This window comes from Thecamonas trahens (genome assembly GCF_000142905.1).
Source record: "Thecamonas trahens ATCC 50062 unplaced genomic scaffold supercont1.16, whole genome shotgun sequence".
NCBI lineage: Eukaryota > Apusomonadida > Apusomonadidae > Thecamonas > Thecamonas trahens.
The window spans coordinates 114,457-129,677 of record NW_013657664.1 but is presented as its reverse complement, the minus strand read 5'-3'; the positions used below and the strand labels follow the sequence as shown (position 1 = coordinate 129,677).

The following is a 15,221-nucleotide window of genomic DNA, read 5'->3' as shown; positions in this document are numbered from 1 at the left end:
ATCAGCAACAAGACTGTTCGCTAATGCTTCTGGGGTGGGGGGGGGGGGGAGAGGCCGCGGATACACGGATCTGGACAACTATGTAGCCGATCGCGAGTCTCTGGGCCAAGATTACCTTCCTCCAGCAGGCCAAGATGTAACAGATTCAGTATCGGTGGCTGATGGCAAAAGAGCGGTCCAATGGGTGGATGATGATGACCTTTGCTGAGGGGGGAGGGGGGGCGGTGGGGGTGTGTGGGGGGGGGCTGGCACAGGCTCGGGACGGGGAGGGAGCCAATTGGAGGAGGCCATCCTTCCCATCCATCCCGGGACGATGAGAGGGAGGTGAGGGAGGAGGGGGGGGGGGAGGAGGTGGGAGGGGGTATGAACGGAGAAGCCGAGGGAGAGGAACACACCTCACTCGTGTTTGAGGAAGGGAAAGGAGGCATGGCGGGAGGATACCGGAAGAAGAAGGGCGCTGCGACGAAGAACAAGGCCTTGCACAAGGCGTACCGGACGCGCAACTTTACCGGTGCCAGGACCAGATCTACGACGACTTGCAGACGGCCAAGCGGGAGAAGCTGATGAACCAGGCGGTGGACTACGATCTTCCGGGCAAGGGTCAGTTCTATTGCGTCTCGTGCGCCAAGCACTTTCTGGATTTGGGAAATCTCGAGCAGCATCGCCGTGGCAAGCCGCACAAGCGCCAGCTGAAGCGCCTCCGCAAGGAGAAGCCGTACACCCAGGCCGAAGCCGACGCTGCTGGCGGCATGGGCGCCGTGGACAATGGCAAGGAGGGCCTTGCTCCGGGTCTTCCGGCCATGCTGGACGATGCCAAGCGTGCTGCTGCTGTCGATGCTCTTGAGGCCGTCACAGCGAGCGCCATGGCCGCCAAGGCCGTCGACGCCCTGCCCTCGCTCGCTCCCCAGCCCGCCATCCCGGCCTCTGACTTTGGTTCGGGCCCGGCGCTGCTGGCTACTTCGGAGGGGCTCGTTCCGTCGGGCGCCGCCGCCTCTGTTGCTGCCACATCCGAGTCGTCCGAGATGTCTTCGATGGCGATTGCGTAAAGGTATTTGTGTGTGTGTGTGTGTGTGTGTGTGTGTGTGTGGGGCTAGTTAGGCGTCGCGCTTGGCCTTGACAGCGGCGATGATGGCCGGGACGACGGCGGGGTCAGCCAGGGTGGAGACGTCGCCGAGGCGCGACTCCTCGCCGGTGGCGATGAGGCGGAGGATGCGGCGCATGAGCTTGCCGGAGCGGGTCTTGGGCAGGCCTTCGACAAAGACGATGTTCGAGGCGGCAGGCTTTGCAAACGAGCCAATGCCCTCCTTGACGGCGTCGCGCAGCTCGTGGGCGAGGTCGTCGCTCGGCTCGTAGCCGTTGTGCAGGATGACGTAGACAAAGATGTCCTGGCCCTTGAGCTCGTGCGGGATGCCAATGGCGGCGGCCTCGACGCAGGCGTCGTGGTTAACAACGGCGGCCTCGATTTCCGCGGTGCCAAGGCGATGGCCCGAGACGTTGACAACGTCGTCGACGCGGCCGGTGATCCAGTAGTAGCCGTCCATGTCGCGGATGGCGCCGTCGCCGGTAAAGTAGTTGCCAGAGTACGCCGTCATGTACGTGTTGAGGTACCGCTGGTGGTCGCCGAGGACGGTACGGCACATGCCGGGCCACGGCTGCTGCATGACGAGTACGCCCTCGACCTCGTTACCCTCGATGACGTTGCCGGTGTCGGGCTCGACAATGGCCGGCTTGACGCCAAAGAACGGCAGGGTGGCCGAGCCAGGCTTTGTCGGCGTAACGCCGGCAAGGGCGGTGAGCATGTGGCCGCCGGTCTCGGTCTGCCAGTACGTGTCGACGATGGTGCACTGCTTAGCGCCAACGACCTCGTTGTACCAGTTCCAAGCGAGCGGGGCAATGGGCTCGCCAACGGTGCCGAGAACTCGCAGCGACGAGGTGTCGTACTTTTGGACCGGCTCGCTGCCGTACTTCATCAGGGCGCGGATGGCGGTGGGCGCGGTGTAGAGCTGGGTCACGCCGTGGCGCTCGACCACGTCCCAGTACCTGCCGGCGTCCGGGTAGAGCGGCGTCGACTCGAAGAGCATCGACGTTGCGCCGTTGGCCAGCGGGCCGTAGCAGTTGTACGTGTGGCCGGTGATCCAACCGATGTCGGCCATGCACGCAAAGACGTCATCGTCGCGGAGATCAAAGGTGTACTTGTGGGTCATCATGGCCCACACCAGGTAGCCGGCCGAGGTGTGGAGCACGCCCTTGGGCCGCCCGGTCGAGCCCGAGGTGTAGAGCACAAAGAGCGTGTCCTCGGCGTTGCGGACTGCCGGCACACAGTACGGCCGGGCCTTGGCCATCAGGTCCGCCATGTACACGTCGCGGCCGGCGACAAACGGCACGTCCGGCCCAGTCTCGCCCGTGCGCTGGTGGACGATGACCAGGTCGACGCCCGGGCACTCAAGGAGCGCCTCATCGACCGTCTTCTTGAGGTTCGTCCGCCGCCCACCGCGCACGCCCTGGTCCGCCGTCATCACCACCCGGCAGCCGGCGTCGAGGATGCGGTCGCGGAGCGCGTCGGCCGAAAAGCCAGCAAAGACGACCGAGTGCGGCGCGCCGAGCCGCGCACATGCAAGCATGGCAAAGATCGCCTCGGGCACCATCGGCATGTACAGCGCCACGCACTCACCGGCCTTGACCCCGGCGTCGCGCATGCCCGACGCGAGCTTGCACACCTCGCGGTGGAGCTCGCGGTAGGTGAACTTGCGCACATCACCGGGCTCGTCGCCCTCCCAGATGAGTGCAACCTTGTCGCCGCGCGTCTTCAGGTGCCGGTCCAGACAGTTGACCGACACGTTGAGCTCGCCGCCGAGGTACCAAGCGATGTCGCCCTCGGCAAACGAGCCGTGCGAGACGGTATCAAACTCGCGATGCCAGGTCACCAGCTCCTTGCCCATCCGGCTCCAGAACCCGTCCGGATCCGTGATCGACTCGTTGTACATTGCCTGGTACGCCTCCAGTGACTGTCTCCCCCCTCCCCCCCCCCGGCTCCGCTCTGTGAGTCGCGCACTGTCCTGCCCACTTCCGCCAAGCAAAGAAAGCTGGTGGCGCGTAGCCGAACAAGCAAAAAACGGTCACGCTCGAGCGCGCCGAACTGGCGGCCAGGGTGGGCAATGTCACGGCTGTACAGGGCGGACTAGCTCGCATGAGGGAGTGCAATTTGGCAAGGGAAGAGTCAAGCAACATCTCAATCGCCTCATGCTATGTGGCGCTTACCTCAACGTTGGCAGCCGTCTGCGGCGGCGGGTGAAGCTGGGTCATCTCGGGGCGCCCGTCGCAGGGCGAGGCAGTCTCGGACATGTTCCTGATTCTTTGATGGGGGGAGAAGTGGGGTTGTGTCTCATGGCCTATTTTCGATGCCATTGTCACACACCTCAACTCTTGCCTCGCGACTCGGGTGGGAGCAGAGCCATCATTTTGGGGCGGGGGCTACGGACAACTACGGGCGGCGCGACGACAGTGGCCGCTGGCGGTCATCAGATCAAGGACTAATGGGAGCTAAGCGACTTGAGGTTCGACTTGAGAATGGTCGAGTAGGCGATGGAGAACTGAACCCTGTTCCGAGGGCGGACAACCGTGGAGATCTTGCACTTGCCAGACCGAGCCCGGATGAGGCATCTTGCCTCCTCCACCACGTTCTCGTTCTTCTTACCCTTGTTCTGCACCACCTCTTCCACGACTGCGATTGTCTCGATGACGATTGATGACGAGCAATCGATGGTGAGGAAGATGGGAGGGGTGACGACGATGACGGGAAGGGTGGGCGGGGCGACGAGGGAGAAGGGTGGGGGCGACGATGGTGACGATGGTGACGAGGGAGAAGAGCGGGGCGACGAGGGGGAAGGGTGGGGCGACGACGGTGACGACGGAGAAGAGCGGAGCGACGACGATGACGAGGGAGAAGAGCGGAGCGACGAACGTCCAAGTCCACCACACCCAAACCAAAGGCCCAAGACCACCACGTTGGCCACCCCCATACATCCAGATCAACACAATACCCATAACACATGTAAGTCATCCCTAACCCCCTCCCCCCCCGCCTCTCCCCTCCCCCCCCCCCTGCTCCACCTTCCCACACCTACCGTGCTTCATGGTGAGCGAGACAGACGACGGGTTGTCCTTCTCGCCAGCCTTGCGAAGGAGCTTGCCCATCTCAGCAAGAAACTCATCATTGCTCAGACGCGGCATTGCCTTCCTCTACTCTGTACTCACGACGGGTGTGTGGGTGGTTCAAGTAGCTTTACCGGACGGCTCATCCTCCACGTCCTCCTCCACCTCCGTCAACGATGGCTGACTCGCACTCTCACTCACCTCGACACCACCGATCGATCGCTCCCTCGCTCGGTTGCTCGGTTGCTCGGTCGGTCAGGGTGCAACGCACAGAATCGATCGATCCTGCGCTGTGTCCGCTGCTCTTTCAAACTACAGAGACATCGTTATCACGGTTCATGGCAGTGGCCTGCAGAGCTATTGCCATCTTACTGTAGAGTGAGCGCGATGTGCGAACGGGGAGATCGGTCGGTACGAGTCGGTCCCGGCTACCGCGCAGCTCTCGAGCCAAGGCCATGACGCCGCTGATCAGAGCTGTTTCACGACATTGGTCCCTACATCGCACAGCGAGCTTGAAGGCCGAATCCCCCTCTGACCCTCTCTCCTTTTACCTATTGCAGCTCGCTGTACTCGCGGCCTGCCACAGCAGCATCTGGGGCAGTGCGGCGAGCGGCTGGTGGCTGAGCCGGTTCGTTTCGAACGAACGGCGGAGCAATTGAGCTCGCGCGAATGAATGGAATGAGTCACACTGTTTTTCACTTTGGTATCTCTCTCACTGCCTCACCATGCTCATTGCCAAGAAGGTCCGCGCTGGTATCTACAAGAAGCTGTTCCAGGGTACGTACACTAGGTGAATAAGGCATCCCTTTCCCCTTTCCACACCCATGCACTCCATACCGACCTGCTCGGCCCTGGCCACCCGCTAGCCCGTTATCGGTGGCGGCCGCTGGCAGGGTCAGCGGCGGTGGCGGTGATGGGCATCGACGTTTTTGCGGGCCTCGCACCGCTACCTCTAAGTCTAGGGGCCGACACCGCTCAGTATGCAGCGACCTGACCCCACTGCTAGCTCTTCCACATGGAGCTCTGCACGCTTCGCCTGGTTGGGCTCCGGCTGGATCCTTGGAGTGGCTACCGGGTCTGTCGGCGTGAGGCCGTGGATGGTGCAAAATTGTTTGTGTCTGCGGGGCGTCAGCCCTAAAGCCATGGGCAAGGCCGAGGTGGCGGGAAAGTAGCGGTGTAGAGCATGTCTGTCCAGACGCGTAAGGGTGCATGGCGCAAGTAGCTGGTCGTGTAACTCATTGGTGTGGTATATGTGTGCTCGCTTTGTGTGTCTGTGTCTGTGTGTGTGTCTGTGTGTGTGTGTGTGTGCAGACGGCGTCTGCGTCGTCAAGAAGGACACGGCCCTCCCAAGCACCCGCGCATGGCGGCGACCAACCTGGAGGTCATGAACACGATGAAGTCGCTGAAGTCGCGCGGCTTTGTCCGTGAGACGTACGCGTGGCAGTACTCGTACTACTTCCTCACCGACGAGGGCCTCGACTACATCCGTGAGTTCCTTCACCTCCCGGCCACCATCATCCCGGCCACCCTCAAGAAGACCCAGCAGTCGCAGGTCCGCAATGCCGGCGGCCGCGATGACCGCCGTGGTGGCCGCGGCGACCGCCGCTCCCGCGACCGCGACTCGTTCCGCGGTGAGGGCAAGGACAAGAAGACCTCGGGCTTCGACTCCAAGTCGGCCACCTTCCATGGTGCCCGCGGCGCCGGCCGTGGCGCTGGCCGTGGTGCCCCGCGCTCCTGAGTGCTTGAGCAGCAAACAAAAACAAAAGAACTCTATCCGTGTGTGTGTATGTGTATGTGTGTGTTGGTGTGTGTATGTGCTTCTGTAAGGGCGTGGTGTCGTGATCATGATCAACCCCTCCCTCCCCCCCCCCCCCCCCCCCCTCCCTCCAACTTGTCAGTCATTGGACGAGGCAGACTCGTCGTGACCGGCACGAGGCTCACACAGGCACTACCGAGCAATAAGGCTGGTATGGAGACCCAGACTTATATCATTGCACCTGGAGACACATTGGCGGTAGGTGTAGGGAAGGGAAGGCATGGTGTGTGTGTGTGTGTGTGGTTGGGGGAGGTGGGGGGCTTGTCGAACATGGTCACCGAGCGCGACGACGGGCTGCAGGGGACAGCCCGTAGGCGATGACGAGAGGGCGATGGCGGTGACGACGACGACAACAATGGCGACGACTGCAACGATGTGCCGGATTGCTAGAGCAACATAGGACAGCACATGTGCTTCTCCATGCTGTTCGCTGCCATGGCTGTCTCTGCTGTCGTCGGTCGTGGCTGCGTAGCAGTGCGTCGGACGCTGTCACGTGCGAGTCGATGACTCAGAGCGGCGTGACGGCAGCACAGGGCAGGGCAGGGTGTTGACTCACACATTGCTGGTTCACGTTGATGAGGGGGATGGTGACAGGGCATCGCGCTGAGGCATGGATGCAGCGCGGCGGACTTGCGACGGATCAACAACTTGGTGTCGGACGCTGGCCTGCACGCGCGATCGACCCTCCTGGTCCCTACCACAGAGCCCAGGCCCAGTGCTAGCGCAGGCGTGGCTGACGCAGGCGCGGGCGTAGGCTTTGCTGTACCGCAGGCAGCAGCGCCGGCGACGCTTGTCCCGCGCATGGTTGGGGGCGGCGCCGATTCTGGTCCTGACGACGAGAAGCTTGACGATGATGGCGGCAATGGCGCAAAGAAGATCTCGCTGGCAGGAGCATCAGGCTCGTCGGTTCTCGACTCGCTGGCGGCGCTGAATGCGCGGCTAGCCTCGATCAACCGCTCCAACGCGGCGCTAACCAACTCGATGACGTCGGCTGCGGCGGTGGCGTCGTCCAGCGCACGCGCAACGCAGCGGGCGCGGGCTCAGACTGTGCTCGAGGCCGAGCTCGACGACGAGAGCCGCTCCGACTCGTCCGGACTCGATGATTTTGAGTCTGGGCTTGTCGACGCATCAGTGCGTGCCGGCCCGCGACTGGGCGGCCCGTCGTCGGTCGGTGTGGTCAAGTCCAACGTCCAGCGGCGGATGGCAGCGGCGCAGAATGACATGTTTGGGTTGTAGCGCCCGGATCGACACTGGCTTAAAGAGAGTGTTCATTGTGGCTACACTGAGCCGCCGTCGTCGGGCCCCTGGACAAGTGAAGTGATGGCAAAGAGAACAAAGAGCGCGCCGCCGACGTACGAGACCGATTTGACCGAGATGCGCTCGGAGAGGACCTGGCCACCGACAACAGCGACGCCGGTGCAGAGCGCATGGCCGAGAGTGCCGCCAAAGGTGACACCATACGGATTGCGCGAGGCGGCCATGATGATGGTTGCAATCTGCGAGCGGTCGCCCCACTCGGCGAGGAGGGTGAGCAGGAAGCACTGCGCAAAGATGGGCGAGACGAGCATGGCATACCACGGAGCGGCCGAGCCCTTGCGCGCCTTCTTGCCCGACCGCGGCCGCCGCGGCGTGCCCGGCCCGGCGTCCTGCAGTGAAATGCCAAAGTTGGTTGCGCCGCCGGCAAGCCCAGCCTCGACGTCGGCCTCCTCCGAGTCAGATGACATGAGGTGCTTCTCGCGAAGCTCGTCCTGCACCTCGATCAGCTCGTCGTTTTCCTCATCGCCCTGCATCTCGTGCGCCTCTTTGAGCAGGCGAACGCCAAAGATGGCAAACAAAATCGTGGCGATCCAGTGGGTGTACTCCCGCGGAACGAGGAGCGGGACGACCCAGCCCATGGCCGCCGAGATGGCCGTCATAAAGCCGAGCGCTGCCAGCGCTGCCAGAAAGATAATCATCCGCGGGTGCCGCATCGAGAGAATGCAAGCAATGAAGAACGTCTTGTCGCCAATCTCAGACACAATAATCATCGAGAGCGCCGCCATCGACGACGCCACAAAACCGTCGTCGTCGTTGGCCGCCGCCGCCGTCTGTGAGCTGCCCTTGGCCGAGCCGACCACGTCGCCATCCTTGCTGCCTCCACTCACCGCTCCTCCGCCACGACGCCGATCCACGCGCCCACCATCATCGCCCACCGTCTTGCTCTTGCTCTTGCTCTTGCCCATCCCGTCAGCCTTGCTCATAGGCGGCGTGCCTCCCGCCGCCCGGCCCGGCCCGGCCGTCGCCGCTGCCTCAGCTAGCATACCCACAGCCATGAGACACAAGACCATGCCCACCACAACCACATTCTTCCGTACAGTCATCCGCATCCTTCTGCACCTGGTTGCGGAGACGTGTGCTTTCCCCTCCTCCCTCCACTCGCCCGTCCATAGCCTCGCTCCGCGACTCGGCCTCGCAGCTATCTCCCTGCCCGCCACGTTGCATCTTTGCCGGCTCGGCACACTCTCGCCCTGTGCAGAATATTTTTGGCGGCTCCACGTGTCACGAGTATCATGTCAGCATGTCGCCTACGATTGGCCCCCCCCCCCCCCCCCCCCCAGACCGCTTGGACCATTGTTGTATTGTTGTGAGTTGATGAGATCGGTTGTGAGTATAGACAAGTGGGCGACTGAATGATCGGGTGACCCGGAAAGATGGATGACCCTACGATTGTACAACCGTGCGACCGTACTTGGTCGCTTGTGGAGCGTAGCGGGGGAGGGGGAGGGGGGGGGGCGCGTTCAGACCAGCGGAAGGGCGGAGACCGGTTGGGCGACGACGACTCGACAAGAGACGGAGCGGCGGAGGTAAGACGGCAGCGAGCGCGAGCAGAGGGCAGACTTAACTCTATCTCAAGCATGGGTGTTACCAAGGAGACGACCAAGGCCGGCGACGGCGAGACGTTCCCCAAGACGGGAGACACGGTGGTGATGCACTACGTGGGCACGCTCAAGGCCGACGGGTCGCAGTTCGACTCGTCGCGTGATCGTGGCAAGCCCTTCACCTTTGTCGTCGGCATTGGGGCTTGCATCCGTGGCTTTGACGAGGGCGTCATGCAGATGTCGCTTGGTGAGCGTGCTGTCCTCACAATGACCTCGGACTACGGCTACGGCGCGTCAGGAGCCGGCCAGGCTATTCCGCCCAACGCAGATCTGGTCTTTGATGTCGAGTTGCTCAAGGTCAACGAGGCCGGCTCGGGTGCAAGTGCTGGCGGCTCATGCGTGCTACTCTGATGCTCTTCGGCTATCGCTTCTGTTGTCGTCTACTCCCTTTCATCAAGCCGGGATTCTGCTTGATGACGAGCTGGCTTGGCACTTGATGGTTCAAGCTTCTCCCACACTTGCGCAACACCGGCATTGAACACTTCTTCCTCTTCTTCTTCTTCCCACTTGACGCAACCCTGGGGGCTACTCTTGCCACACTTATCGCGACGCAAAGGGGCGGGAGGAGGAGGACAATGCCATCGTGACAGCAGCTCGCGCATGCACACGGCACACACCTCCTCCATCGTCTTCCCATCCATTCCGTCCTCCTCTCACACCCCGACGTGGTGTGGGCGACATCTCGGCAAGGTATTCACAGTCTCGTTTGCCGGGTGGTCCGACGAGCGATGAAAAGCATGGCGTGGCGACCAGGAGCTGCCGTCACACATTGCCGCACATGCCAGTCGGTCGTCCGTCTCCTGCCTTCTTTACTCCTCGGCCAGGTCGCCCGAGGCATTCATCTCAACCTCTCCAGCTCTTGATCATACTGATAGAAATAGCATTCAGCCCAGAGGCCATGCTCGCGTGCGCGGCATGCTGGGCGGACCCCAGGTTTCAGATGCTCGGGTGGTCGGCGCCTTGCCTGGCGGTTCACGTCGGCCTCGCCTTCTTTCCGTCGACAGCCGCTGTGGAAGCCTTCCTTGCTCAGCTCACGACCCGCATCAATGACGAGTATAAGGACCATCACGGGTTCATCACGTACGGCGACATTGTCAGCACTGCTCGCGATCAGCTCGGTTCCAAACCCAATGCCTTTTTCAGCTTGGAAGATGTTGGCCTGATGTTGGCTATGGCGGGCATGGACCCGACACCGGCCAGTGTCAACTTTAGCCTCTCGGATCGGACGAACGGCCAGAGCTGGGCCAAGTGCTTCAAGAGCCGTGTGGTTGACTTGATCTCCATGGCCATGGCGCACGCCAGCGAGGAGCATGTTAATCATGCGGGACTTACAGACACGTGCCTCTCGAGCTTGATCATGCCGTGCCTCGAAGGTCTTAATGAGGCCATTCAGACTTGCCTCGAGCGCCCCTACAAGGCGCCACGCGAAGCCAGCGTTGACTATGCTCTCGACACTTTCTTGGCATTTTGAACCATGCGCCAAGGGTGACAAAGCCAGAGTCGATCACACCGCCTTGCGTGCCCACGAGAAGACGTAGTATCGTGTGTGCACTGACCAGGCGCCAGCGCGGATGTCAGTGAGCCAGAAAGCACCGGTTGCGTTGCGCTTGAGATAAAGAACAAATTCACCCACGTCGACGCTCAGACCGTGGGTGTGCTTGAGCGAGAAGAGCAGGGTGTTGACGCTGTCCGGGACCTCGAGGGTGGCGATGGCATCGTCGTCGCGGATGAGGACTGTGCGCGGGCGATCGTTGTCAGGCCCGACGAGCGAGTACTCGAGCCGGTCCGAGTACTGTACCTCGCCGTCGCGGACCTCGGCGATGGCGCGCAGGCGCTCTCGCGACGGCACAATCGTCAACGACAGCGGGTTGCCGCTCTCGACAGCATCGCGAAAGGTGGCAAAGATGACATCGCGGATGGGATCCAGCATCGGCGCATTGGCCTCGTACTCTGCAGCCTTGCGCTCGACCAGCATCTCCTCAATATCGGCGTCTGAGACCGGGGGAACCGGTGAGGCCTGAGACAGCGATCCAAACGACATCAGGCCATAGTACTCGACCTCCTCCATGAGCCTCGTCTCTGAGCAGCCGGGCGGGACCTCGAACGATCCGGAGCGAAGAAAGTCGAGGATGGCATCAAAGTGTTTGCCGTTCCGATCGATGAACACATAGCCATCATCGTCGGTCTCTACCGCGTGCCGGCCGGAGAGCAGAGCCGAGAAAAGTTATTCTGCTTCCCGCCGCCCGTCAGCGTCGACAGGTGCGTCATGTGCCGCACGCCACCGACGTTGAGCTTGACCACACGGTCCTGGAACTCGCTCTCCCCGACCACACCCTCTCCACTGCTCATCCCGCTATTATCTGCGTGCTTGCTTACTCTCGAGTGAGCTGGCTGGCCACCCTGGCTCGCAAAGGCGAGCAGCTGGCCCCGACGGAACGGGCTGGCGGCGTGGTGGCACACCCGCCCGGTTTGGGGCGGCGCCCGGGTTGGGCGGCATGTGGCGAGGGCAAGGCGGGGGAATGGTTTTATGCCAGGTGGGGGGTGGGGAATGAATCATGCGCGCGGGAGCGGTAGGGCAGCATCGGCGACACGCTCGCCATACTCTTCGGCGAGGGCGCCGCGGACCATCGAGTCGCGGACCAGATCGTTGAGCTGCGGCTTGGTGGAGGCGGCCGGAGCATGACTACCGCCAGTGCCAGCAGGCGCGCTGGCGGCGGCTGGTGGGGCGACAAACGAGGCAGCGTTGCGGGCCCGAGCGGCGAGGCGGGCGGTGAGCGCGGCGTCGATGGCGTCGCTGATGGCGTCGTCCTTGTTGAATGTCACGTCGTAGGTAGAGAGCATGGTCGGCCGGCCAGCCTTGAGGATCGGGCGAGTAGAGAGCCGCTTGAGCTCGGAGATCTGGGCCTCGACCTCCTTGGCAGAGCGACCAAAGCCGAGCGCCTTGCCTGCCGTGGCCTCTGTCACCGATGCCTCCCACGCGTTGGCAGCAGCGGCGTAGGCCGAGAGCGATCCACCGAGACGGCCGTCTTCGATGGGCGCAGTGCGAGAAAAGTATCCCACGACACCATTCTCGTCGTCCTCGGTCAGCTGGTGGATGAGCCTGTCGAGCCCGGCGTCGCCATCACTGCCAGACGGCGGGCGGATGCCCGAGCGGGCAATGGCAGCCTTGCCAGCCGCCGAGTACACATACTGCGAGGGAGTGACGACAGAACCCGCCAGCGAGGCGACCACCTTTTCAGCCGTCGCATCCGTCTCATGGAAAGCGTTGCGGGCCTCAGTATTGATGACCGCACTCGCATCGAGCGTCTGCTTGGGTCGCACCACATGGCCGTTGGGCACGCTTGGCAAGCTCAGTTCAGCACGTCCACTGTGTGCCGCCAGGTATGTCGTTGCCAGCCCATTGCCCTCTCCGTCGTGCATAGTGACTGTGTGTATGTGACTGTGTTGGGTGTGTTGGGTGTGTTGGGTGTGGTGGGTGTGGTGGTGGTGGTGGTGGTGGTGGAGTGTGGTGGAGTGTGGCTGCGTAACGGCTGGCGCTGTGGTCACCGGTCGTGGCGGGTGTGAACGAGGCTGATCGACACGATCGTGTATGTTGTTGGTTTGCACATTGGTGGCGGGGATGTGATGTGGGGGGTGAATTGCGTGTGTATTTGGGCCTGAGTTGCTCCACTTGGAGAAGGGGGGGGGTTGCTGCGTGTCCAGCGTGTGACGAGAGCTGCGGCAGAACTCATGACACGGTAGCAAAGTCGAGAGAGAGAGAGAGAGAGAGGGAGAGAGACAGTCTCAAGAGCATGATGATCTACAATGTGCCATGTACAGTGACGATCGGGATGTCGTTGTCTATAGATGGTCCTCGGTGAGGAGGTGACACGGTCATGGCTTCTTTAAGTGTAGCTCCTTCAGCTCCTTGTAGGCGTCACGGGTGGCGTCGAGGCGGGTATCTGTGGACTGAAGTGCTGTTTCCAGAGCAGCTAGCCTCCGTGAGACGGCATTCGAGTCTTCGGTCATCTTATCACACATATCCCTGTTGCCCTGTGCCATCTCTCCCACCTGTGCCAGGTGGTGGAGGAACTGCTGCTTGTCGTCGTCGCCTCGTGTGCGTGCTGCCATAGCGAGCCCGTCGAGAGAGAGAGAGAGGAGGGAGGAGGGGAAGCGTAGGAGGAGGTATATATGGTGTATGTGTGTGGCGCGTGTGTGTGTGTGTGTGATGTGAGTGAGTGGTGTGTATGTGTATGTGCATGTGTATGCATGTGGCCGTGTTGGGCATTGTTGGCTGGAGAAAAAAAACCAGAAAGGGGGGGGGGGGGGGGGGGGGGGGGGGGGCAGAACCCCCGTACCAAGAGCAATGCATGTGCCATCATGACAAGCAAGGCACTCATGCAACGTGCAGTTTGTATCATACGGGTGCAAATGTCATGATGTTTGGTATCGACACTCGTGGCAAGAGGAGCTTCTTCGGTTTGATGGCGAGTAGTCGGGCTTGCGCGCAGGAGCATATCGTCTCAAAGACCGTTTACTCGGAGCGCAACAGCAGATCATAGCCTTGCAATGGCAAGCACCCTCTCGGTTGCCGGCCGAGCAGTCGCTCCACCGGCACGAAGACTTGAGATTTCCTCGCATGCACTGCGCTGGCTTCCTTGTGCCAGCACATCGTGCCGATTGGCACGGTGGCCCGCGTGTACATGAGCCACAGCCGCGTGCTCGCGTACACACGAGATCATGCCCTTTCCCGCTTACCCGGAGCCAATCAAGTCGACGCCATTGGAGCTCTCTGTGAAGTAAGATGCTTCGCATCGCTCAGCCGCCCGCGAGTGCAAGCGATTGGTGGCAGCCGTGGCAGCACTTTGGCGCATGCCGTGCTGTTGACCACCGTGACACGAGTTGGCACGTGAGACACGTGCTCCACCACCAGCTCAGCCATAAAATTGCTTGCTCGCGTTTGTGTGGTAGCACTTCACTTTCCGGCCAGTGCGCTGTGACCACCGAGGGCACCCCCTACTGTGCCTTTGCTTTCTCCACATCTTTCACCACACCATGCCTACTTTGTCATACCACCAGGTATGCATTGTGTTCCTTTTTGCCTCGATCACACTCGCTGCTATGGCTGTCCATCCCTCCGCGCTCTGCGCGAGCAGTGCGGACGACGGCACAAGTGTTTGCAAAAGTTGCAAGGCAAACGCTGCGCTAACCCCAGCCGGTACTTGCTTCCCGTGTCCGTATGGAACGTTCTCTGAGGGCGGAAGCTCGCCCTGTGAGCCATGTGACATCTCATGCATGGCTTGCTCGCGTATGGCTAGCAACTGCTCCGCCTGTGCTCCTCCTGCTGTCCTGTCCTTGCCACCCGTCGCCTTTCCCAATTCGCCAAAATTGGGTCGTTGCATCGTTGCCACTTTGGCCAAAAGGCAGCGGCATGGCCATGGCGGCGATGACCTTGCTCAAGACTCGAGTGGTCATGCACCCGTTCGCCATCCTGGTCCTACACCGGAACTAGGACCGTCGTCGCCTCACTTCCGCCCGCGGGCCGTTCCGCCGACCACCCAACCTTGTATCGCCCCTGCGCCATCCAAGGGCCGAGCCGTGGTCCGGGCGAAGGCATCCGACTCGTCGCGAGTGGTGACCAAGCTCGCCGAGGGCGAACAAGTCACGGTTGTCCTCTCGCGTAGGACCCATCTCTCCAACAACCGCCTCGATCTGTTGTCTGGCCCCGATGACGAGTTTGTCTACGTCCGGGCTGGCGACCACTACGGTTATGTCCACTCCTCGGACGTTGCGCCGCTGCCGGCTGATGCCTCGTCTTGCACGAGCTGCATGTTTGCGCCAGAAGATCCGGTCTCGGTCTACCGGACGCCCTCTCTGGGGAGCCACTCCGTCAGAGTCTCCGCTCAGGAGAAGATGCATGCCTTCTCCAGGCGCGATTATGCTCGATTCGCGCCTGCTGGCTGGCATCCTGTTGTCCACAACGGCGCGCTCGGCTATATTCCCGTGAGCATATCGGAGCCATGTACTCTATGTGGGCCGTGTGGTCCGTCACCCACGCCTTCTCCTTTCCCCATGCCTACGCCTGCACCCACACCCGCTCCAACGCCGGCCCCTGTGCCATCTCCGCCCCCACCATCGCCGCCACCACCGCGCCCACCGCCGTCGCCGCCCCCACCATCGCCGCCACCGCCACGCCCACCGCCGTCGCCGCCCCGACGATCGTGACCTCTGCGCGCCCCACAACGTCGCCGCCTATCGTTCTACTGTAAGTGAATGCATATGATCAAGCTGTCCCCGAACGAGGCCCCTACCGCACGCACGGCTGGACAGAGCCAATATAATTACATTGACTCATC

The 15,221-nt window shown here is 62.0% G+C and overlaps 10 protein-coding genes across 11 annotated transcripts; 5 read left to right on the top strand and 5 right to left on the bottom strand.

The window, feature by feature from the left end:
- Positions 1 to 336: 336 nt before the first annotated feature.
- Positions 337 to 1,046, top strand: AMSG_03930 (zinc finger protein 593; the record flags this gene model as incomplete). Its single annotated transcript, XM_013903727.1, has 1 exon — positions 337 to 1,046. Exon 1 carries the CDS (start codon positions 564 to 566, stop codon positions 1,044 to 1,046), a length of 483 nt encoding a protein of 160 aa, XP_013759181.1. The 5' UTR covers positions 337 to 563.
- A 48-nt stretch (positions 1,047 to 1,094) lies between these two features.
- On the bottom strand, positions 1,095 to 3,405 carry AMSG_03929 (acetate/CoA ligase; the record flags this gene model as incomplete). Its single annotated transcript, XM_013903726.1, has 2 exons — positions 1,095 to 3,005; positions 3,259 to 3,405. 2 exons carry the CDS (start codon positions 3,403 to 3,405, stop codon positions 1,095 to 1,097), a joined length of 2,058 nt encoding a protein of 685 aa, XP_013759180.1.
- A 125-nt stretch (positions 3,406 to 3,530) lies between these two features.
- On the bottom strand, positions 3,531 to 4,230 carry AMSG_03928 (uncharacterized protein; the record flags this gene model as incomplete). Its single annotated transcript, XM_013903725.1, has 2 exons — positions 3,531 to 3,721; positions 4,125 to 4,230. The coding sequence occupies 2 exons, from the start codon at positions 4,228 to 4,230 to the stop codon at positions 3,531 to 3,533; spliced, it is 297 nt and encodes a 98-aa protein (XP_013759179.1).
- Positions 4,231 to 4,858: 628 nt separating this feature from the next.
- AMSG_03927 (uncharacterized protein) lies at positions 4,859 to 5,890 on the top strand (the record flags this gene model as incomplete). Its single annotated transcript, XM_013903724.1, has 2 exons — positions 4,859 to 4,929; positions 5,464 to 5,890. Exon 2 carries the CDS (start codon positions 5,513 to 5,515, stop codon positions 5,888 to 5,890), a length of 378 nt encoding a protein of 125 aa, XP_013759178.1. The 5' UTR covers positions 4,859 to 4,929; positions 5,464 to 5,512.
- A 184-nt stretch (positions 5,891 to 6,074) lies between these two features.
- AMSG_03926 lies at positions 6,075 to 7,204 on the top strand (the record flags this gene model as incomplete). Of its 2 annotated transcripts, XM_013903722.1 has the most annotated exons (2): positions 6,075 to 6,166; positions 6,563 to 7,204. In XM_013903722.1, the coding sequence occupies exons 1-2, from the start codon at positions 6,122 to 6,124 to the stop codon at positions 7,202 to 7,204; spliced, it is 687 nt and encodes a 228-aa protein (XP_013759176.1). In that variant the 5' UTR covers positions 6,075 to 6,121. The 2 variants fall into 2 exon arrangements, with proteins under 2 accessions (XP_013759176.1, XP_013759177.1); XM_013903723.1 differs by having other exon boundaries at positions 6,163 to 7,204.
- Positions 7,205 to 7,219: 15 nt separating this feature from the next.
- Positions 7,220 to 8,401, bottom strand: AMSG_03925 (TPA regulated locus). Its single transcript, XM_013903721.1, has one exon. The coding sequence runs from the start codon at positions 8,332 to 8,334 to the stop codon at positions 7,246 to 7,248; it is 1,089 nt and encodes a 362-aa protein (XP_013759175.1). The 5' UTR covers positions 8,335 to 8,401; the 3' UTR covers positions 7,220 to 7,245.
- Positions 8,402 to 8,847: 446 nt separating this feature from the next.
- AMSG_03924 (peptidyl-prolyl cis-trans isomerase) lies at positions 8,848 to 9,380 on the top strand. The gene has a single exon (XM_013903720.1). It carries the CDS (start codon positions 8,863 to 8,865, stop codon positions 9,235 to 9,237), a length of 375 nt encoding a protein of 124 aa, XP_013759174.1. The 5' UTR covers positions 8,848 to 8,862; the 3' UTR covers positions 9,238 to 9,380.
- A 24-nt stretch (positions 9,381 to 9,404) lies between these two features.
- AMSG_03923 (uncharacterized protein) lies at positions 9,405 to 10,518 on the top strand. Its single transcript, XM_013903719.1, has one exon. It carries the CDS (start codon positions 9,665 to 9,667, stop codon positions 10,355 to 10,357), a length of 693 nt encoding a protein of 230 aa, XP_013759173.1. The 5' UTR covers positions 9,405 to 9,664; the 3' UTR covers positions 10,358 to 10,518.
- On the bottom strand, positions 9,679 to 11,278 carry AMSG_03922 (uncharacterized protein). The gene has a single exon (XM_013903718.1). It carries the CDS (start codon positions 10,952 to 10,954, stop codon positions 10,391 to 10,393), a length of 564 nt encoding a protein of 187 aa, XP_013759172.1. The 5' UTR covers positions 10,955 to 11,278; the 3' UTR covers positions 9,679 to 10,390.
- Positions 11,279 to 11,399: 121 nt separating this feature from the next.
- AMSG_03921 (uncharacterized protein) lies at positions 11,400 to 12,306 on the bottom strand (the record flags this gene model as incomplete). The annotated part of the gene is made up of 1 exon (XM_013903717.1): positions 11,400 to 12,306. One exon carries the CDS (start codon positions 12,304 to 12,306, stop codon positions 11,440 to 11,442), a length of 867 nt encoding a protein of 288 aa, XP_013759171.1. The 3' UTR covers positions 11,400 to 11,439.
- Positions 12,307 to 15,221: the final 2,915 nt, after the last annotated feature.